We start from the raw sequence: 22,672 nt of genomic DNA on the forward strand, positions 1-22,672 counted from the left end.
AGAGGCATGCCAAGGTGTACACACACACACACACACACACACACACAGAGAAATATCATAACCCTCCCCTACTTTTAACATCTTGCAAAGATCAAAAGGGATTATGAAATTATCCTCATAAAAATGTTTGAAGCCCCTAAGTATAGACTGCATTTATAATGTGTGGTGTGGGACCACCAGGCTTTACATTAAATTCCATGCCATTTCTAACAGCTGAGAGGCTGTATATAAGAAGAGCCTGTCTGTGAAAAGCTTAACCAAGGCAACATCTCCCTCACCCTGATCCGGAGCAGTAGGTCAGCATACCACGCTGCCAAACCAAACAATGATGGATAGGCACGGTTCGTCCAGGACTCAGGCACATTATCATAGTAAAGAGAATTTGACAGTTCTTCCATGTCTGTTGTGATTGTCAGCTCTCCCTTTACAGAAAATAAGTTAAAATAACAGTTTTCAATAGGCTCCCTCCATTAGCAATAGCCATTTGTAACTGAACAGTCCGGATAGTTCAGATTTTATATAATCTTACAAAAATGGCATCTTCTTTATATGAAGACTTCTACTAATTTAAATGAATAAGTTGCTTAATTAAGATTTTATCTTTATTATATCCTATGCCTTTCAAGAGTATATGCTATGCAGTAAATACACTATAATTGCTAACTTTTTGTGGAGCTTTCAGGCACCTTGCCTCAAGGTAATATTAATGTTATGGCAATTTAAATTTCCGAGCATTTGCCTTGCTAAGGAAATGAGATGCACTTTCCCAGCTAGTTTTGTAATGCTAGGTGGGTATGTTGTTGTTGTTGTTGTTGTTATTATTATTATTCTTTATTTACATTTACTAATCAGCATTAGCACAACTTTTCCATCTTAAAAAATTTTCTGTTGTGTGAACACTCTTCTGCTTTATACGCAATTTCAACAGGATCACCTGTATCCAAAGCCTGTGACCTGCCCTATGACTCACAAAGCTTCCAATTGCCCTTTTTGTTGTTTTTGTTATGTGCAGTCAATTCAGCGTTGACCTATTGTAGCCCTATGCATAAAACCTCCAAGGGATCTTGTTATTAACAGCCCTGCTCAGGTCTTGCAAACTCAGGGCTATGGATTCCTTGGTTGAGTCTATCCCTCTGTAATTTGGCGTCCTCTTCTGTTTTTCCTAGCATTATTATCTTTCCCAATGATCCGGCTGCCTTGAATATTTCTTTTTGGAGCAAGTACATTTCCACAACCAATCAATTAGCTGCTGCTTCCTTTGCAGCAGCTATGTGCTTCTAGCCCTGAACAAAGAAAGCAAGTATGCTCCCCAAAATTGGAGCAAGGCTATTCTTTGACCACTCACACACATTTGCCAACTTACTGCAGCACTTTTAATGACTTTTAAAAATATCTAATGATAATGATTGACAACCTGGAAAGAGCTCTTGGGCAATGAATTTCCGTTCTCATAAAGACTGATTCCTAGCAGCAAATGTAAAAGAAAAGTACCCAAGCAAAAAACTTTAGAGATGCATCTCTCAATTTTCATGTGCTGTGTGCATGGACTGCTGACTATGCAATTTTCTGGATGGAAAAAAGATATGTACTGTCTACAAGTTTAAAGTGCCTTTTGGTACAAGTAATAACTCGAGATGGCAGGAAAAATAGAAGTTGAAGACTTGATGACCTGGCACTGCCTGAGAGAGCTACACTCAACCTACTTTTTCTGTGCCAGTTTATAAGAAGGTAAATGAAGCAGATAAAATAGCTGTTGTTCTGGTACAGTGCTAGCTATGGCATACCATGCACACCTACCTTCAATCCCAAGTTTAGTTCTTTCAGAGAGCGTCTAATTTCACTGGTAAGAATGTTCATTCGTTCACATTCCTGGAAGGCAACCACTACATACGGAGTTTTCTCAGCTGCTTTTGCCATGATTTCTACCATATTGAATGGCTCTGGAAGTCGATCCATAATTTCATCTAGCACTGATTTTACCTGTAGTAGAGAAAGCCAAATGAATCCTTCACTTTGGCTAAGGCCCAGGTAGCCTGTGGTCACCCTGCAAGTCTCCACCAGTATAGAATCATAGAGTTGGAAGAGACCACAAGGGCCATCCAGTCCAACCCCCTGCCATGCAGGAAATCTAAATCAAATAATCCCCGACCGATGGCCATCCAGCCTCTGTTAAAAGACCTCTAAGAAAGGAGACTCCATTACACTTCGAGGGAGTTTGTTCCACTGTTGAACAGCCCTGACTGTCAGGAAGTTCTTCCTAATGTTGACGTGAAATCTGTTTTTCTGTAGCTTGCATCCATTGCTCTGAGTCCTAGTCTCTGGAGCAGCAGAAAACAAGTGAGCTCCCTCCTCAATATGAAATCCCTTCAAATATTTAAACAGGGCTATCATATCACCCCTTAACCTTCTCTTCTCCAGGCTAAACATCCCCAGCTTTTGATGGTTGTCTGGAGGGCAGAGGCTCTGTAGTCAGTTGTACAGCAAGGGGGCATTATACAAGAGGATACACAACATATCAGTGTTAAGATGGCTAAATGATTCTAACCTCCTTCTTCAGTGATAGTGAGACTAAAACCTTTTGCTAGCCAGAAACAAAATAGTATCAAGTTAGGAACTCAAAACAGTAACGGGTCCTTGAAATCCAGAGCTGAAGGAAACAGACTGGAATGTTCTCTTACCTTTTCCTCTCGGGAAACACCAGTTCCTCCTCCAGCATCTGACTCTTTGGGCTGCATTTCTAGCACGGTGCGGAAAAGCTTTTCTGAAGTGACAGTGAGGAAACCAATCTCTGCATTAGGATGAAGCCCATACAGGTAAGGACTCTCTGGTGGGAGGTTTTCATCTATATATTCATGATATCCCTATAAAACACATTTTGTGGAATATTAAAAATTTTAGTTGCTGCTCCAGGGCAATTACTCTGGCCCAGTAGGCCACTTTCCATTTCTATACCTTCACATTACGTTCCAGTGAACTGTGTGCTCATAACAAGAACAGTGCTCTTGACTGGCTTAGCTATTTCTCTAGGGGTTTCATTCAGCTTTCACTTGAGTGTAACATTTTCTCATGGCCTTCTGTTTTTGGTTTGTTTTGCATTGAATTACCTTTCTGTGTCCTCTTTGTTGAGGTATGCAAGTATTGGTAGTTGTCTTTCTTCACATCTTAGTACTACTTCTCCTGTGGCACATAATTTGCATGCAGTCCACCCCTCCCCTCTGATTCTCAACCCAGCATGCTTGTGAAGTCTCTTTCATGCACACTTTCATACCTTGTAATCAGAGTTGGGTGGTATAAGGAATCCTGGTGCCAGAAACATTTCTCCCTCCAGCATTTCCATACGGATGTATTCACCCAAATAGGTCCGGCATAGTCGGCGGTCCCAGTCATCAGTAATGTGTCCCCCATACATGATCTCACCAAAGAGATACCGCAGGTCATCCCAAGGAACCTAAGAAGAGATGCCAGACCAGCATGATAGAATAAGCAAGATGAGGGGAAGTATTATTATTAAAATTTGTTTATATAGTGCTGTAAGTTTTGCATTTCAAAAACAAGATAAAACCTGCCTACAACATACAGTCTCAAATTACAAAGCACAAAATTTTAAAATAAACAATTTATCCATTAAAATAGCTCTAAAACTATATGGAAAAGCAATACAGATTTAAGATGAACAGTCCTAGATATCAGGTTGTAATCTGAAACACTTCCATAAACAAAAACATCTTTAATTTGGACTTGAAATTGTAATAGTCAGCAAATGTTTGGGGTGGAGGTTCCAGGAATGAAGAACAGCAAGGGAGAAAGGGCAAATCTGAGCCGGGGTGGAAGAGACCCTTGGCTGGGTCAAGAGCCCTGAGCCCCGAGTCCCTGGAGCACAAAGCACGAACAGAATGATAGGAGTAAATAAGAGTTGACAAACGAGGGAGCCAAGTCATGTAGGGGTTTTAAGGTTAGAAAAAGAAGCTTGAATCCTGAAAGAAATGGGGAGCCAGTGAAGAGATGTCAACAAAGGGGTGAGCTGAAAAGATGATCCTGGCAGCATAATGTTGAACAGAGATCAAAGGACCAAGGTGGGATAGAGAAAGCCCCATCAACAGAAGGTTGCAGTAATCAAGGCAAGAAATAACCAGGGAATGAAATAAAGTCTTAGTAATTGATACTGACAGAAAAGGTCTAATTTTACCTAAATTGTAAAGAAAAAATGGACAAAACTTGACTGTGGCCTGGATCTGAGGAATAAACAACACGGAGGAATAAAAAAGCCAAAGCTACATGTTTTGTTCACAGGATGAATACGAATGTCATTAACTGTAATTGAAAATGTATATTGTGAAGTCGGTTTTTGTGGAAAAATAAGTAGTTCTGTTTTCGTCATGTTAAGTTTTAAATGCCAATGAAGCATCCATGCAGATATAGCAAAGATGATGAAACTCGCTGTTCAATGTTTGAAGAAAGTTCTGGAGTGGAAAAGTACAATTGGGTATCATCAGTGTATAGATGATATTGAAAACCATAGGAACTAATAAGATTACCTAAAGACAGAGTGTATAGGGAGAACAACAGACCCAGGATGGAACCTTGTAGGATGGTAACAAGATGGGAGTAGAAACCTGAAGTACACTAGAAGGAGATCAGAAGAATGCTACTAGTCTGGTGGTATTACAAAGGACTCCAGCATTTGTTACAGAATAAGATCCCCTTTTGAAGAAAGACTACGGTATATCAGGACTTCTTTTTTTAATTAAAGGGGAATTTTGCTATCAGAGCAAAGAGCAAAAGTGCAACCACTGAAAGTAAATTCAGCCAATCTGTCTGACGAATAAATCTAAAATACTAATTCTAAGAAAATGTGACTTTACTACTCCCCTCCTTCCTTAATGACAGCAAGAAAAATCTTGAATGCCAGAGATTTATGAAAATGGGTTTTATTCCCATTTAAATAGCATGCTGCACAAACACAACTCCTGCTTTATAGTAGCAGACATTAATGACTTTCAAATTACAAGAGCTTTGGCTTCTGGAGAAGCAGTTCCAGGTTGAAAAATGCAAACTGTTTACTCTGAAAGCTGAGACTCTGCTGGCAATGTCTATAGGAGCATCAATGCCACCCAATGAGATTCTTACTCTCCCAAAGCCATAAGCTACTCTGTACAATGTTTGTTAGGCTTAGAGTTTGTGTTGTTCTTTTTGATTTATTAAAACATGGTAAAATTAAAATGATAGTTTTCCATTTCCTCCTAAGTTTCAATGTAGATCATATCATTGCAGAAACATTGGTGCTATTGGTTATAGTTTAAAGTTACTTTGCTATGGAAACTAGTCTTAGCTAATTCATTACCTTTGCATTGGCTTCCAAGTAGTTATACAGTACATTGATGGAAATTGTGAGATCTCCATTGTTAAATGGATAGGACCTGTTCCATCCTTGGGCTCCAAATTTCCGTCGTTCTGCCACTACTGCATGGAAGTAGCAGAGGGCAAAAAGAATGCATTTGAATTCAATTTCTTTGGTGCACATTTCCAGGGTATCCTACAAGAAAGCAAGAAAAGCAACCAGGAAGTCTGTTTCTGCAAGCTGGAGCAGCCGTGGGGAAGGGGTCACCATGGGGGGGGGGGCTTTCTTCTACTTGCTCTTGGACTGCCAGCTTCTACTATATCATTCCTTTAGCAGTGGGATCTATATTGTTGTCACTTAGGGTAGTCATCCAAAAGCAAGCTATGTGGTCTGCATTAAACTATTCAAAATGTAACTAAGAGTTCTTTCACATCAAGCATTCTCACTTTCTACAGAGAATCCACCCAATTCCATCATCCAACCATTGTCATCTTGTTTTTTCCCTGTGGCTCCGCTGTCTTTTTCCAAGACCATCTCATTTTTTTCAGAAAAATGGAAAAGTAGCAGGGTTTGAGGCAGGCTGCTCTGGGGATGGCAAAGCTCCCAGATCACAGCCATCCAAGGACACGCCTCAAGTCCAGTGTTGCCAACAAGTCTCACAGATATTCCCCAGAATGTTTTACCAAAATCCCCAGAATTCCCCAATACTTATTATTATTCAGTCAAAATCCCCGGAAATAAATAGATTAAATTCCCTGGATTCTGGGAAATTACACAGAAATGGGCAACACTGCTCCAGTCTGTTCTATCCCAAGGAACAAAAATGAGGAATGCTCCTCTACTTCTTATTCCTGGGCTGTTGGCCCTGTGCACTGTGGAAGAGCAGCACAGTCTCCACAGGCAGGGAGGCCTTCAGTGCTTCTGTCTTTCAGAAAGGACAGAAGTTTGATGTGGCCAGTGACATCAGATAAATACGCATTTCACAGTTTTATAATATTTTGATGATTTAATTTATGAGCCTGATTATTTTTCTAATTAATCTTTTAGTGTTAAAATTGTTTTTTCTTGGTATAACGTTTAAAAATAGACAAGTATAGTGTTGTAACATCATAAAACTAGTATGAAAATTTTGAAAACAAGATTTACAAAAATATTGCTAGCCACTAGCATTAAACATGTTGGTAAAATGAAAGTGATCTGAAATGTTTTTTTAAGTACATTTAAAAAGGATTATTGGATTATAGGTGTATAGCCACAATACAGGCATTACTATTCTGTCACCCTGGTGTTATAGGTGTATACCTGCCTTTCATTAAATGGATGCAAACAACTGAACAACCATTTTATTGCTAGTTGTAGGTTGATTTTTTAAAAAATGGTCATCATAAAATGGCACTGATCACAAGAGCCCAAGATCCAATAGAGAGATATTGTACAATATATTTCCACTAACAGCTATGCAGTGCTTACATGAGGTTTGCTCTTATACAGGATCACACTGTAATGCAACCAGTTGTATATCTGGAACCATGCTAGCCTACATACCAATAAAAAGATGTCAGAGTGTGAATCTCATAGGGATAAAATTATGTGATTAACCTTTTTTCTAGTCAATATACTGCCAGCATTCTTAGGAAAATGAGAAAACCAACTGCAGTGCTCGTCTTTAGGTGTGAGAGAATACAGAGTCATAACAGACCAGGAACAGCAGAGTCTGCTTACCTGTGTAAAAAGATCCAGGGCTTTGTGTAAGTTGGCATACATGCCTGTTGGAGGCTCATTGGTGATTTTAATGGCATTTTCCAGGAGTCCCTGGGGAATAATGTGTGCTTCAGGGGTGGGGGCTGGCTCAGCACTCATAAATACACGGTAATCATCATGGCTCCCAATACTGTATCGTTCAACCTTCTTATCCAGGGTGCTCAACCACTTGGCTACCAGATGTATATTCTATGGGGCACATAAAGTTATGTGTTATTTGCTACTACTGAGATTCAACTTCTGTTTCCTCTATCCCACCCAGAGCCCTCTAACTGTAACTTTATAGATTCCTGTAGTGTGAATCAAAGTTGTTTTAAGTTTGCCTCCTGGCCCCAATTTCTAGTCTTTGGTTTGGATTCACTATTTGTGAAGGGTTCTTATCATCCCTGATTTGGGGGATTTCCACCTTCTTAGACCACAATTCAGCCCACCAGCAGCGTTTTCCACTGATCCTCTGTGTAAGACTTTCAGGTGGTGGGGGTGGTGTAGGAAGGGGAAGTCCAGTTCCATCAGTTCACATGCATATCTGCAAATCTGGATCCAACCTATGGAAATAGTACACTGAAGGTAGTGGGGAGGTTATCATTGTTAAATGCATGCAACCTGTTCCATCCCAAAAAGAAAAGAAAGGGCTCAGTTTCTTACATTCTTTCATTTTGTGTTCTAGTATGATGATGTGCTCTGTGTTGCTCTGCTTACAAGCTTAAATTTCCCTGAATTTAGAACACCTGAGTAGTGATTTGTTTGTTGGACTAGGATTCTGGGATATCAGGTTTGAATCTCCACTCAGCCATGGAAACCCACTAAGTGACCTTTGGCAAGTCATATTCTTAAAGCCTTGATCTTGTTTGTTCTCAAGTCAAAGGCAACCTAATCATGGGGGTTTCTTGGCAGAATTTGTCCATAGCAGGTTTGTCCTTGCCGTGCTCGAAGGATGAGAGTGTGTGACTTGCCCAAGGTCACCCAGTAGGTTTCCATGGCTGAGCAGGAATTTGAGTCCTGCTCTCCTAGTGTCCTAGTCCAACATTCAAACCACTGTGCCTCATGCTTTCAACCTCAGAGGAAGGCAATAACAAACTTCCTCTGTATAATACATCTTGCCAAGAAAAAATAGAGATGAACTTGAAGGGACATAAAACTTCAACAAACCCTTGCTGTGTGTTACATTTACCGCACCCATGCAATGAAAATCTTAACTTAGAGTAGAGCTGGGGACTTGGCCTGAAACATCATTGTGCATCCACCCAACTCTAGCTCTCACTGTCCCTGGGGCTTTTTAGAGGAAAGGTTCTCTCTTGTAATCAGCTTTGCCTTCCAAAAGGGGGGAAAGGATCCTACTTCAGCCTCCACATCATATATGTCCCCCAATTTGCACTATTTCATTGGAGGAGAGGGAGGGATCCATTATGCTGCAAAGTTGATGTTTCTGCATAGAGACTGCAGCTTTTAAGAAGTGCCAGTGTTACATCCTTGCTAATTTCCTGGACAATCACCAACCAGCATATGGAACATTATTTATAGTGTTTTTTTCTTTTACTGGATTATTGTATTTGTGCATTTGCATGGGGAAATATTGAACATTATTATTTTGCTAAGAGGTGACTTACATTAGAAATGCAAGAGAGGCATGGATCTATGAACTAGAAATTACAAAGCCATAAGAAATCCCATTGCCATTTTAATACCTGAAGGATGACCCAATGTCCCTCTACTGCAGCCACATCTAGAGCATTTTCTGCTACGACCTCTTGTCCTTGCCCTAAGGACACATTGTGGATTTTTCCATTGTCTATAGTGAAGCCAAGCTTTTGACCTAGGAGAATTAACATTTAAAAGTAGTGTTCGTTGCTTATCCTTGTTTTTTTAAAAAATAAAGCATGTATATAGGAGAGGGGGTGCTAACTTACCTAGGGCTTCAACATCTTTCAAGGGATCAACACCAGGAGACAAAATGAAGAATATTGGTGTAGATTGACTGCTTTCTTCATATGACTTGGAGAATTCAACACTTCGGCCTTCAACAAATTTACTCCCCATCTTCTCTTCCACAAAGTTCCTGAGAAAATCATAATTTGGGAGCAAGGAAATGGGGCAGGCAAGAGGGATAGCCAGAGTTTATAATCTAACACATTTAGTATTGTAATTAATTAAAAATAACTCTGGGCTACACTCTTAAATACACTTACCTGGGAGGAAATCCCACTGAAATCATGCATAGCATAACTAAAGCAAAGACACCAATGCCTATGAACTGACAAATTCACTAAGATACTCTTGTAAATACAGCACAACAACTCTTATTCCCCAGGGCCTGAGAAACATTGACTGCGATTCATTTTCAGTTTCTTGTTTAGGCATGATTCTAATGCCATGGAGCACCTGCCCACAGTAAATGCAAAGGAAGAGGTTTATTAAAAAGGCTCTTTCAAATAAGTAAGATATTTTTTCATATTAGAAGCCCTATAAAGATGAGTCGGTGGTGAAGTGCTTTGAGTGCTGGACTAGGACCTGGGGTGGAGGAGAGGGGGGCAAGGTTCAAACCACAACTCAGCCATCGAAACCCACTGGATGGCCTTGGGCACATCACTCTCTCTCACCCTCAGAATGCAATAGCAAGAGTTCCCTGAACAGATCCTGTCAAGAAAACCCTGTGATAGGGTTGCCATGAGTAGGAAACAACTTGAAGGCTCGTAGCGACAGCACCAACCCTATAAAAGTAAGATGAAATTCTATTATTGAATAATTGGTAAAATGCAAATACCCGTATATTTGTAGGAGAGTCCCCCCCCCCCCCCCCCGAGCTGACACACTCTCTTAATATCACATTGTTGTTCAGATTTTTGGAGCGATGAATGACAGGCACACTAATGCAGGAAAAGGTGTATTACTTTCCTGAGAGATCCAGCCCATGGGTACTGCTGTACGTAGAAGGGAAATGCATGTGACCATGCCTTTTAGATGGGAAACTGCCACTTCACATTTTGTTGTACATCTCATTTGAGGATGGAGAATAAAGCCAAAATATACTGACAAGCCAAAGTTTGCTCATTAGCACTTTCCCCCTGTCTTTGGAGTATGCCACAGAACTACGTTCTTACATGGTGCTGTGCCAGCTGGTTTAATGGTGAAATTGTCCCCATTCCCCAAGTGCAGGAATTCTAGTTTTATCTTACTTTCCCAGCAGTGTGAAGAAAGCAACACATACTTCACTGCATAGGTCATCCGGTCTGGCCTCATGCATCGCATCATGCACAACTTTTGCAGGGCTGTCTTGTTCTTCCACTCTTTAGGGAATACTTCTTTCTCTGGAGTCTCAGACTCCACAAACTTTTTCCACCGCTTAGCAGAACCTTCAATATCACTGTCCAGGTTTTTGAACTCATCCATCTCAGAAAGTACCTGAAAGTAGAGTGACAATAGTGATGATGTTGAATATTTATTTCCTGTCTATTTCCAGTATAACCCAACTGTACAGTGTATTTCTCCTATGAGCCATTCAGAGAATAACACAATTCTCTTTCAACCCACATACTCTTAAATGTGGAGCCTGCTAATAATCTCCCTGACAGCAACCAAGTAGACTAAACAGCAACTGATAAGCCTCTCGCCCATGCCTCCCCTCCAGCAAAGGCAGTGCAGGCAAGAATCCTCTCGGTTGCTGCTCAGGCAGCTGCTTGGTTATTGCTCCCAAAGCAACCAGGTGTAAAGGGAGAAACTTCTCCCTCATGAGGAAGCACTCTCATCCCACCCCTTCTTCATTCGGGAAGAGAGTGGTGCAGTGTGTAGAGTGTTTACAGAGGTCCCATGCTATTGGCTGGAGACTGGGGCAACAGGAAAAGGGAGAGATTTTAACTACAGGAGCTGCTCAAAGGCGAAGAACTCTTTCCAAGAATTGACCCTAGATAGTCCTCCCTTTCATTCACTAGAGACATGTTTGCCTCACACAGCTTCAGGTGTTCATCCACCCACCCAATCACCTAAATATACAAACATTGCTTCTTCTTTTACCTCTTATCTCAGACTGTCTGATGAATAGAAAACAGGAGCAGCAGAGTAGCTCCAACTTGCCAAGTCGCAGCAAAGCTCACGAAGTTTAAGCAGGGTCCTAAACTAATGCTCATATTTGAAACTGAAAGGACAACTTGCATGTTATCACTGTTTTGGGTTTGGATACAAAAGCAGAATTCCTAAGACTGTTTTACTTGTATTCCTATCAGGGATGATGGGAGTTGCAATACTCAGGGCCACATGTTCCCTTTGTTACATGCTTCCTGTTAAAAGGATATTGGACTAGAAAGAGATCAATCAAACCTTAATTCCACCCCATCCTTGCCCCAATAAGAAATCCACTGGAGAGGTTAGTCCAGCTTTAAAGGGAAAGCGCAGAAGAAAATCAAGTTCCACTGGATTCACTTCTTTCTTCACCAGCAAGACCTGGATAAGGCATGAAATTAAGAACATTAGAGGACTCTTTGTTCCACTTCCTGTGAAAAGGTTAGGTGTGTGTGTGTCTGTCTGATCTGTTGGGAGGGAACAAGACATATTGCTGTACCTCCTCCTTTTTAAAAACAACCTTTTTGCTAACCACATGATGTTTGGGGCTATTTCCATTCCTTTTCTGCAGTAGTCCAAAATATTTTTCTATACCCAAAAGATGATTTATTAAACAAACAAGCAAACAAACACAAATGCATTTGATTTTCAGGTGGGTTATGATGATCATCATGGGTGGGTCTAATCACTCATCCCTAGCTATTTTCAGGATGTTTCTGCCCTCCATCGTAATTACTTTCTTGCTTCTGCCCTCACATTGCCTAGGGCCAAATGGTACCCCCAAGCTCTATGTATCCTGCGTTTCATGGAGGTGGACTTCTGACAAGGGATGGGTTGCACCTCACAGCATTTGGCAGGAACTTTTCTCTCTAAATCAGGAGGCTTTAAATTGAGTTATGTGGGGGAAGGAGACAATACATGAGAATAGGAGCTCATGAAGTGCTGGAGATAATAGCCTAGATGATATAAAGAGAATGAGGCAAACAGCATAAGAACCCAGCAGTGGGAGGGAAAAAAACTTTGAAAGGCAGATAGGGGAAGAAAATGCAAGAAATGACAAAGTGCTAACAAGGAGCAGATAAAAGACAGAACTACTCAACACCTTCTTTACCTTGGTTTTCTCTGAAAAGGAGAGCAGTGCTCAACCTGGGAAAAATGGAGCAGATAAAACAGTAGGGGAAATGCAGCACAAAATAGATAAAGATACCTGGCTGCTCTAACTGAATTAAAGTCTCCAGGGCCAGATGAACTACATCCAAGGATGTTAAAAGCACTGGCAGAAGTAATCTCAGAACAACTTTCAATAGTCTGAGAATTCCTGTAGAACAGGAGAGGTCCCAACAGACTGGAGAAGGGCAAATGTCGTCCCTATCTTCAAAAAGAAAAAAAGAAAAAGAAAAAAGAGGACCCAAATAATTATAACCCAGTCAGCCTGACAGGGAAGATTCTGGAACAGATAATTAAACAGAGTTGGTAGCACTTAATGAGGAATGCTTTGATTAATAAAAGTCAGCATAGGTTTCTCGAAGTCATGACAGATTTATCTTCTTTTTTTTTTTTTGATAAAGTCACATGCTTGGTAGATGAAGAGAATGCTGTGGATGTAGTAGATCTTGATTTCAGTGATGCCTTTGACAAGGTCTTCCATGACATCTTTGTAAAAAGGCTAGTACAGTGCGCCCGCATCATACGCGGGCGCACTTTACATGGCTTTCAGCATATGCTGAAAGCCGCGCAGGGAGGAAGGGGCTTTCCCATTGGGAGTAATGGGGCGTGTGCCTGTGGCACGCGTGTGCTGCCATGTGCACAAGCCCCATTCATTTAAATGGGGCTCGAGCATGTGCAGAATTTGCTTTATGCGGGGGAGTCTGGAACGGATCCCCCGCATAAAGCAAGGGCGGACTGTAAAAGGTGGGCCAGAAATGCGACTGTTAAGTGGATTTGAAATTGGTTGACTGAACAAACCCAAAAAGTACTCAATAATGGCTCCTCCTCATCCTGGAGAGAAGTGACTAGCAGAGTGCCACAAAGTTCTGTTCTAGGCCCAGTGCTATTCAACATCTTTATCAATAACTTGGATGATGGAAGAGAGGGCATGCTTACCAAATTTTCAAATGACACTAAATTAGGAGGGACAGGATCAGAATTCAAAATGACCTTAATATATTAGAGAGATGGGCTAAAACTAGCAAAATGAATTTCAACAGAGAGAAATGTAAGATACTAACTTGCGCAGTAAAAATGAAATGCACACATATTGGATAGGTGTCATATGGTCTGACAGCAGTACATGCAAAAGGGATCTAGGGGTCTTAGTGGATCATAAGCTGAACATGAATCACAAAGTGATGCAGCAGCTAAGGAAGCCAATGCAATTCTAGGCTGCATCAGTAAGAATATAGTGTTTACACTGAGGGAAGTAATAGTACCACTCCATTATGCTTTGGTCAGACCTCACCTGGAATACTATGTCCAGTTCTGGGCACCACCGTTAAAAAGGGATGTTGATGAACTAGAGCATGTCCACAGGAGGGCAACCAAAATAATAAAAAGTCTGGAAACCATGCCCTATGAGGAGCATATTGGGGAGCTAGGTATATTTAGCCTTGGGAAGAGAGGGTTAAGGAGTGACATGATAGCCATGTTTAAATATTTGAAGGGATGTTATATTGAGGATGGAGCAAGCTTATTTTTATGCTGCTCCAAAGACTAGGACTCAAGCAATGGATTCAAGCTACAGGAAAAGAGATTCCATCTCAACATTAGGAGGAACATTTTGGTGGTAAGAGCTGTTTGACAGTGGAATACACTTTCTTGGAGTGTGGCAGAGTCTTCTCCTTTGGAGATTTTTAAACAGAGGCTTGATGGTCATCTGTCAGGAGTGCTTTGATTGTGTATTCCTGCATGGCAGGGGGTTGGACTGGATAGTCCTTGTAGTCTTCCAAATCTAGGATTCCATGATTCTATGAGAACTAGTGAGCAATAGCAGATGTGAGCCTTAAAAAAAAGACAACTGACTAGAGGAGCAGTTATGGTACTTCCGTCTTCAGAAGGTGCGGTTTTGCTAATAGTAGGTATGCCTCTCAATTTTGACCTCTCTGCTCTTTGCTTTGAGCTTCCCTGTCTGTACCCCAGCATTCCACTGATAAAGAGGTTTGTCGCTCAACGCTTTCTTATTCAGTGCTCTTTCCTGGCATGCCCAGAGACATTTATGCTCTCTGGAGCAAGTAGCAAATGGCACCCACCCCCTCAAAATCAAAGTCCACAGTAGCCAAGTTATTCTGGCAGGTAATACAAGGTAGGTAATTCCACAATCACCTCTCATTCTTGGCAATAACGATACAAGGCAAACAAATTTTAAAACTTAAAATGTTTTCTCTTTTCATATCATTCCAAATCTGCTGCCTGAGGTAGCTGAACCACTCTGCTTAATGGGAGGGCTGGCCCTGGCTCTTTCTTATAAACTTTTATTTATTATGTTTATTTATTTATTTCATTTGCATGCTGCCTTTCTCCCACAGTGGAATCCAAGGGGGCTCCCAGAAAGAATATATTAAAGAATATATTAAAACCTAACAATAAAATTTCAAAAACAATTAAAAATAATAACATCAAAACAATATAAAATCATTTAAAAACATACAAAAGTTTTAAAATTAAGTAAAATACCTCCACCCATAATAAACCTCTCTGTTTACCCATTAAAAGACTGTTTAAACAAAAAGGTCTTTGCCTGCCAGTGAAAGGAGAGCTAGGAGGGGACCACACTAGCTTCCAGTGGAAAGGAGTTCTAGAGGGTTGGAGCTGTCACTGGTAAGCCTCTCTCACCTTCTCTCTTACCAAGCCTGTGGGACTGATAAAAATCCCTCCTTGGTAGATTTTATGACTCTGGCAGGTTTATATAGGGAGATATGATATTTTAAACTTTTCCATAACTTTTATTACAACTCCCTTCTACTCATACTCCCACTATTGGGTGAGCCTTACCCCCCAGATGAGTGCTATTGTCCTTTGCATGAGTCAATAGCCTGTCAGCTGTGCCCCTGTCCACATAACTATATGCTGACTGTCATGAAGGACAGCGATGTTGACTGACTCCAGCACATCAAGAAAAAACCACAAAATAATTTCTTTAGCTTTTGTTAGCATAAAAGCATCTTACCTGAAAGGCAACCTGGGCTAGAAAAATAAGCTTGTCTCTTTCAAAAAGTCCCCGAGCTGTGTACATGTAGACTGAGTAAGTGATCTCATCCGTTAGATTGATCACCCTGTGTTTCACGTCATCTGCTGGAAGAGTACGTTGAATGGCTTTCTCAAAGACCACGTTGAATGCCTGGTTAGAAGATAAGTCAATGCACAGATCCAGGAAGTTTCAGATGGTTATCCAGTTTAGCATTGTATTAAAAAAACCTCGTCCCTTCACATTTGCAGCTTTGACTTTTGCAGATTTAATTATTCATGGATTTTATTAATATATTCTCTCTAGGAATAGGTAGGTCTGCCAACACAACTCTATGATCAGTTTTAACCAAAGGTTCGCACTGAAGAACCTAGAGATTCCTAGAGAGAACACTCCACTTGGCAATTGCAGCTCCCTCAGTGCAATTCTATGGTCAATGACTGGCAGATGTTGAACACAGAGTTGCACCAGAGGACCTAGAGATTTCTAGAGAAGTGTTCTCTGGGGTAAAAACATAGTGTTTTCATTATTTGTGGTTTTCCACATTTACAGGGGTCCTATTCCCCTAACACCAGTGAATGTGGACGAATGAGTGTACACAGATGTTGGGAAAGCATCTTCATCCAAATATGACATTACCCAACATTTGGGCTTTACAGTGTGACACACATCAAGATTCCAGTCCCATGGGCAATATGACTTTGGGACAAGTTATTTCTCCCTGGCCCTTAGTTATTCTTCACTATAATGGGCATAGTATGGTAGCCATGCCATGGTCGTCACTCCTATCACATGTCACTATGATGGGCAGATGATCACCCACCATACAGACTGGCTGTAAAATGAACTGCAAAACACAGTGAGTGATTGAGGTTCTGTGAAAACAGAGGACAAACTACCTTACTATTGAAATGAAATTAAAGGTCCATCCAAATAACCTGATCCATTGTTAGTTACCTTTAGGGAGAACTGATAGATGGGATTGATTTTGTTGAGATCATTTAATATAAAATACAATAAAGATGCTCTTTCTGCAGCTGGCCTGTAGTTTTCTCTAGCTTCGTTAATTCGCACTTCAGTAATCTTAGCCTCTTTCACCTAAAAAAAACCAAAGCAAGCAATTGCCAACACACATTATATTAGGGCTTTTGCAGAAAGCTCTCACAATATCCCTCTCCACATTGTTGCTCTGCTGCTGGGCTAGGAATTAATATCCACTCTCATCAAAGATCCCAACAAGTCCTTTTGGTGCTTATATAGGCACTGCCCAATAGCACAGGAAAGGACTAACAATCCCACTTACTTTTTCTTCTATCTCGTTTGCTGTGCGTTTGGTTGTCTCTAGATTTTCCACTAAGGCTGTGTCGCCAAGGAAGTTCCCTGAAGCAGCAGAGAGTCTTGCCAGTAAGGAATCCTCCAGTTCTTTCAGGATGATCTTAAATTCATTTTGTTGCTTTGTGAGAGTGGCCTGTAGCAGCAAAGGGTATCGGGGATTAAGAGAATGGGTTGAGAATTTCTTACTTATTAGTGAATGCATTGTCTTCTTATACTGAAGGTGAACAATATTCCCATCAGTGTTGCAAGCTCCTGCCTCCAAACTATTGGGAATATATGAGAGATTTTCTAGTTCTCGCTCAAGGAGAATATCTGATGCACTAGGTGAACGTTTGAAGAATCTTCCAGTAATATCTTGCAGAGATATAGATCAGACTTAGCCTTCTTCATAAGATATATAAAAGTAGTTTTACTTACTGAATAATTTGTACACAAATCACATAGGTGCATTTTCTTGTGGAAGGTAAGGAAAAAAAACTTCTACATAGTTGCAGGGAATTGGAGCGTCTCACGCATGGAGACAGCTCTTTCAGACCATATGCTTTGTGAAGGACGAGAGAAAGAGAGAGCAAGTGAGCACATGCAATCTCAGGAATGCCTAGGGGCTAGTCTAGATGTAAGTATACTATGTGAATTGCCGTGGATTTTCACACATTCCTATAGATGTTTAATTGTCTTCAATTTCCTGTAGAAATTCGTATCTATTTGCCCCCCCCCCCCTTTGCCTAAATGTGCAGCCATGTGAATTGATGTGAGCCTATGTGAAGCAAACAGCCAGCCACACATTTGATAATGCACATCCTCACAGATACTCTGGTAAAAATGCAAATCCCTTTTCAGAGACATTTATGGAGACACCCTCCCCTGCAAAAAGCCTGGATCCCCCTGAATGGCTTGTGACCAGATTGCAGTCTATTTGATTCTAATGAGGTATATTTTAATCATTAAATTAAAATTAGATTAAAGGCCTAAGTGACCCAAACTGCATCTGCACTGCAGAAACAGTCCAGTTTGACTTTAACTGCAATGGTTCAATGTTATGGAATCCTGGCATTTGTAGTTCATGAGACATTTAGCTTTCTCTGCTAGGGAGCTCTGGTGCCACATCAAACTACAATTTCCAGAGTTCCACAGCATTGAGACATGGCTGTTAAAGTGGTGTCAAACTGGATTATTTCTGCAGAGTGGACATAGTCCCAGAAAGAGAGTGGGTATGAACAAACAAGTAAACAAACAGGATGTGACCATAAACATACTGTGCCTTAAACTCCTAGTAAGTACATGCAATCCAAAATAACACTGAGTCTAAGGTATGCAAAGGTTGCTAACTCCAGCACAAACAAGGCAGATGAATACAACAGGAGCTTTTTGAATTCAACACCTGTAGTGGGTCTCCAAAGTATTCCTGATCTTGTTGGTTTCAAGCGTGACAATACAAGGCACTCAGAGACTTGTAGCTCTCTTTTTTCCCTCACTAAAGAGAGCAATTTGGATAAAGCAGCTCTCATATATTTATAACTATACTGAACAAATCAGCCAACTGGCTTCCCCTCTACTGCTATTCGTTTGAATGAATGTCACCTTGTTGCCTTCATGGTGAATCCATGCCATGTTTTAATTTGAACTGTAAAGTGCTGTGCAAAGGGCTGAACCCCATCTCTCACCATAGGTTCAGTACCTTAGATAGCTCCTTCAAAGTTCAGTGTAAAACTTACAGCCGACTCATCACCCCACTGATGGAAACTATCAGCCACCACTGCCTTTCCATGAGAGATTGCTGAAATGCAACAAAAGGCAACAGCTCAGGCAGACACTGAAGATGAGTTGCAAATGCAGCTAGGAATACTAAGCTTACTTGGTTTGTGCCTCTTTGTTGGCAGTATATGAAAGAACCCAGCACCCAGTCTCTCACCTGATCAGAAGTGAGAGAAATGAGTCCTATGCATGTGTTAATACTTTTAACGGCAAAACGTTAATGAATGAGGGGTTGGGGGTGGGAATAGGTTTCTGCTTGAAGCAACTATCACATTTTTGATAACTTCGAGCAAGAAATGGCTCCTTCCCTGTTTAAATTGTAGGCATCCTGTTTTGCACACCCCTGTATTCCATCACCAACATCTCATACATTTAAAATGCCTTAATTTGTACATCTCTCTTGTTTTTTTTTAAGTTAATAACTTTGACAAATCAAACTTACAAAGAAACAACAAACATGCAAAATAACAGAAAGGAAAAATGTAGAGACTAAATAGGAAAAATAATTAACACATATCAACAAAGAAAAAACAATACCTAGTTTTTTGTGGGTTTTTCAGGCTATGTGGCCATGTTCTAGAAGAGTTTCTTCCTGACGTTTCACCAGCATCTGTGGCTGGCATCTTCAGAGAAAAACAATACCCTCTCCCCCCCATGCCCTTACCCCTCTGGATTGACTACCCATTTAACTCTGTCTGTGATAATTAAATATAGCATCTCATTAAACCTCTATAACTAACTCAATATTTCATAGACCAACTTTTCTATATTTTCCTATAATTTAAAGAGAAGAGGGAGAGAAAAAAAAAGGAAAACAATGTACATCTCTTTTTTATAATACAACTGGGTTCCTCCATGTAATAAGTACATCATATGTGAAATCTGAACAGTAGCTTCACTTTGCTCTGGGGTTATGAACACAGTGTAGCCACCACAAATTCTTGCAAAGCAGACCATGCTGTTCCTTCTCTGGTGTATACAATAACAATTACCTTCAGTTCCTCCAAGTCAGGCCTCTCCTTTGCCACCACAGCAGCTAATAGTTGGTCCTCGAGCCCATCCCTGGTGACCAGAAAGTTGATCAAAGTACACTGGGCCTGCATCTCTGGTTTGTAGTGAGGGTTGAAATATTTGGTGTGCAGAATGAGACGGAACTTGGGGTGGTACTCTACCTCTTTGTCTCCTATCCTAATGAACCTGTGGATTAGGGTTTTGAAAAGAGATGAGGATTTTGAACAAGCCAAAAGCAAAAGTTAGACTGGTAGCTATTTCTCAGACCTTAGTGATTAGAGGGGAATAGTGCCAACCTATTTTGTTTTAGCAGAGATCCAGTGTTAACAAGTGAGAAATCCTAATGTTTCTACTCTGGAGAAGATGGTTCAGTCCAACACAAGAGAATCAAAATCCTGCATGCTCTTCTCTTGTAACAGATGAAGACGAGGGCTTTGACTGTGTTAGATGGATTCCATGGTGTTAACTGCCTTCGAGTCAACCCCAACCCATTGGTGACCCTATGTATGAGAGACCTCCAAGTCACCCTATTCCCAACTGCCCTGCTAAGCTCCTGCAGACTCATAGTTGTGACTTCTCTGATTGAATCTATCCATCTGGAATGCGGTCTTCGCCTTTTCCTATTGCCCTCCACTTTACCAATCATTATAGTTTTTTCTAGTGAGTCATTTCTTCTCATAATATGCCAAAAATACATAGAAAAGTAGTGTATATTATGAGTATTTGTTGTTGATGGTTTTAAAAATGCTTCCTAAGAACTTGAATGAATCCAGATGGCAATCACATTTAATTTGAAACACCAAGAGGGGAGGGTATCTCTGTTGTCCTGCCCTTTAAATGTCACCTACTAAGTGGTAGTCTATACAAAACACACCTTCTGCTGGAAATTATATGAGTGGGTTTCAATGCATTTATGTATACAAACAACTGTTGAAGTGATTCCTGAAAATTAGATTTGCTTGACAGCCTTGCAGCCCTTACAAATAGGCATCTTCCAGAAAATTTTTGATCACATCTCTTAAAGGAAATGAAATAAGACCCATAGCAAAACTAGGAAGCTTTTTTTGGTGGCAGAAGGTTTTATTTTCTTAATGTCTGAAATTGCACAAATACTAGAAAAAATATGCTTGCAATTTCAAGCCCACTTAAAAGCAAGATATTTGAAGACTAACTCTCAGTTTTTCATATTATTCCAGTCAGAAACATACAAATTTGCATCTGGAAATAAGTATGACATTTCCCAGCAGCGTGGAGCTGGGGAGGGGGTTGCACTATTAATCTGGGAACTCCCAGGCAACAGTTTCCACTGCAAAACACAAGGGATGCAAGTCAAGGAAAATATACAGCAAATTCTACATTTCCTTCTGACCTTGAAGAGCAGATAAAAATGGGAAGGGGATAAGGAAAGTACACAGATAATGTTTCTGTTCAGGAAGGACGTTATGAACAACACATCCAGTCAAAGCCCTTGTATTCATCAGTTACAGGAGAAGAGCATGCAGGGCTTTGATTCTCTTTTATTGTTATTAACCATCTTCTCCATGATAAAAACATTAGGATTTCCCACTACTTAACCTCTGCTAAAACAAAAGCAGTTGACTATTTTCCATTAATCAGCATAGTGTGAGTGACTGCAGATTGTGTTTTTCATAATCAACGCACATGTTTAGTCATTTTATCCTGAATAAAAAAAATCTGGGTTCCAATTACAAAAGTGTGACAGAAAGGCTAATAATCTATCTCCAACATTTGTTGTTTTACATTTATGTAATTCTTGTTACTGTCCATACAATGGATAAACAGCAAACCTACTTTCCTTTCTTTATGGTGTTTCGACCCAGCAGAGGATCCAGTACAGGCTCCACTGTCTCTCCAATGTTCTCAATGAGTAGAGTGTCTCCATCAGAAATGGCTTGTTCAATGATATCTAGATAACTGCAAAACCAGATGAGAAAATTTTAAGTGTGACACGCAACACTAAAAAATACACAAGGAGCCCTTTTAACTTGGGCCTCTGTATCCACAGGTTCTTTATCAGTGCATTCGACCATCTACAGCTTGAAAATATTTAAAAATATACGTAAATTCTAAAAAGCAAATCTTGATTTTGCCATTTTATATAAGGGTCACCATGGTGTAGTAAAATGGTGCCCCTTATATAAAATGGCAAATTCCCATTTGACAAAATTTCTGCCAATCATCAGGGGCCCAGGTCCCCTTTTGCTCCCTAACTCATGGCATTTGGCAGGGTCTTTTGATACTTACGTATCAGTTTGGGGACTGGAACAGGTGATGTAACTAACTAACTAAATGAATAAATAAATGATCTGTGGAAAAGGAAGGGCCGGGAACTCTGCCCCTGTCAGCTTTGATGTGAGGACTCAAACTAGATCTAACCCACTGGTTATGAGGAAGCCTCTCACAATATTTCTGAAATTTGAAGGGCACCACCCTTGGCAGCATAGCACACCCTGTCTTTGGATCTGTAGACAAGTTCATGCTGGGGAGAAAATCCAAAAAATAAGAATGCAGCAACTGGTGCTCAACCTTTTTTGTCCAAGACGGATAGCCTTCAGGTCTCTTCCATGTTTGTTCTTAATCCATTTGATCCCTTGCAGCTGGGCATCTACAATGAGTGGCCAGCGTTCTGTATTGCACAGGATAGTTGCATTTTCTGATGACATGCGGTCACTGGGGAGACCTTGGTTGTTCCATGTTGCTATATCAGCATCATCAGTTAGGAGGCTCAAAGGATCCAGCCCAGGAGTGATGGGAATTGGCACCTAGAGAGGAAGAGCATCTTTTTGAGGCCATAAAGACATAATTGTTTTTGTCTGATATAGAACCATATGATGGGCTACAGTCACTCATTTGGGTAGAGTACAGTCAAATAAACTAATTCATAACAGAAAACTTTGTATTTTATAGTTTCTTCATATGTTGATATGTATAGGAATGATAATTATGATATTTTTATAGATATTATCATAATTATGTGTTGGCCTTTTGATTTTTAATTTATCATTTGTATTTATATTTGTTTTTATGTAGCCCTGGGAAAAGGCCATTGAAAAGGCTGAAATGTGTTGGGCTTGTTTCAAAATAGAAAGTAAAGACTATGTACAGAACACTTGAAGACATAGCTCCCCATTTTTCGTGAGAATTCCATTGCATACTCTTCAATATTCTGCCTGTACTTTATGATCTCCTTTGGAGATCACTTTCTGGATGCCTTTACC

General features: G+C 40.4%; 1 protein-coding gene across 1 annotated transcript in view; it reads right to left on the reverse strand.

Moving 5' to 3' along the window:
- Window positions 1–22,672, reverse strand: part of LOC149322290 (dynein axonemal heavy chain 17-like) — a 50,723-nt gene that overhangs the window by 2,209 nt on the left and 25,842 nt on the right. Inside the window, exons 11-26 of the mRNA XM_089538648.1 lie at window positions 21,981–22,216; window positions 21,246–21,368; window positions 19,415–19,619; window positions 16,636–16,800; window positions 16,290–16,430; window positions 15,315–15,485; window positions 11,411–11,533; window positions 10,305–10,498; window positions 9,007–9,155; window positions 8,785–8,912; window positions 7,061–7,288; window positions 5,342–5,533; window positions 3,269–3,448; window positions 2,679–2,861; window positions 1,798–1,980; window positions 279–422 (exon numbers count right to left, since the gene is read on the reverse strand). Coding sequence (XP_089394774.1) covers window positions 279–422; window positions 1,798–1,980; window positions 2,679–2,861; window positions 3,269–3,448; window positions 5,342–5,533; window positions 7,061–7,288; window positions 8,785–8,912; window positions 9,007–9,155; window positions 10,305–10,498; window positions 11,411–11,533; window positions 15,315–15,485; window positions 16,290–16,430; window positions 16,636–16,800; window positions 19,415–19,619; window positions 21,246–21,368; window positions 21,981–22,216 — 2,745 coding nt within the window. The remainder of the gene's footprint in view (window positions 1–278; window positions 423–1,797; window positions 1,981–2,678; window positions 2,862–3,268; window positions 3,449–5,341; window positions 5,534–7,060; window positions 7,289–8,784; window positions 8,913–9,006; window positions 9,156–10,304; window positions 10,499–11,410; window positions 11,534–15,314; window positions 15,486–16,289; window positions 16,431–16,635; window positions 16,801–19,414; window positions 19,620–21,245; window positions 21,369–21,980; window positions 22,217–22,672) is intronic.

The sequence above is a fragment of the Sceloporus occidentalis genome, unplaced genomic scaffold (assembly GCF_023333645.1).
Source record: "Sceloporus occidentalis isolate IW3139 unplaced genomic scaffold, rSceOcc1.0.p SCAF_1, whole genome shotgun sequence".
Lineage (NCBI taxonomy): Eukaryota > Metazoa > Chordata > Lepidosauria > Squamata > Phrynosomatidae > Sceloporus > Sceloporus occidentalis.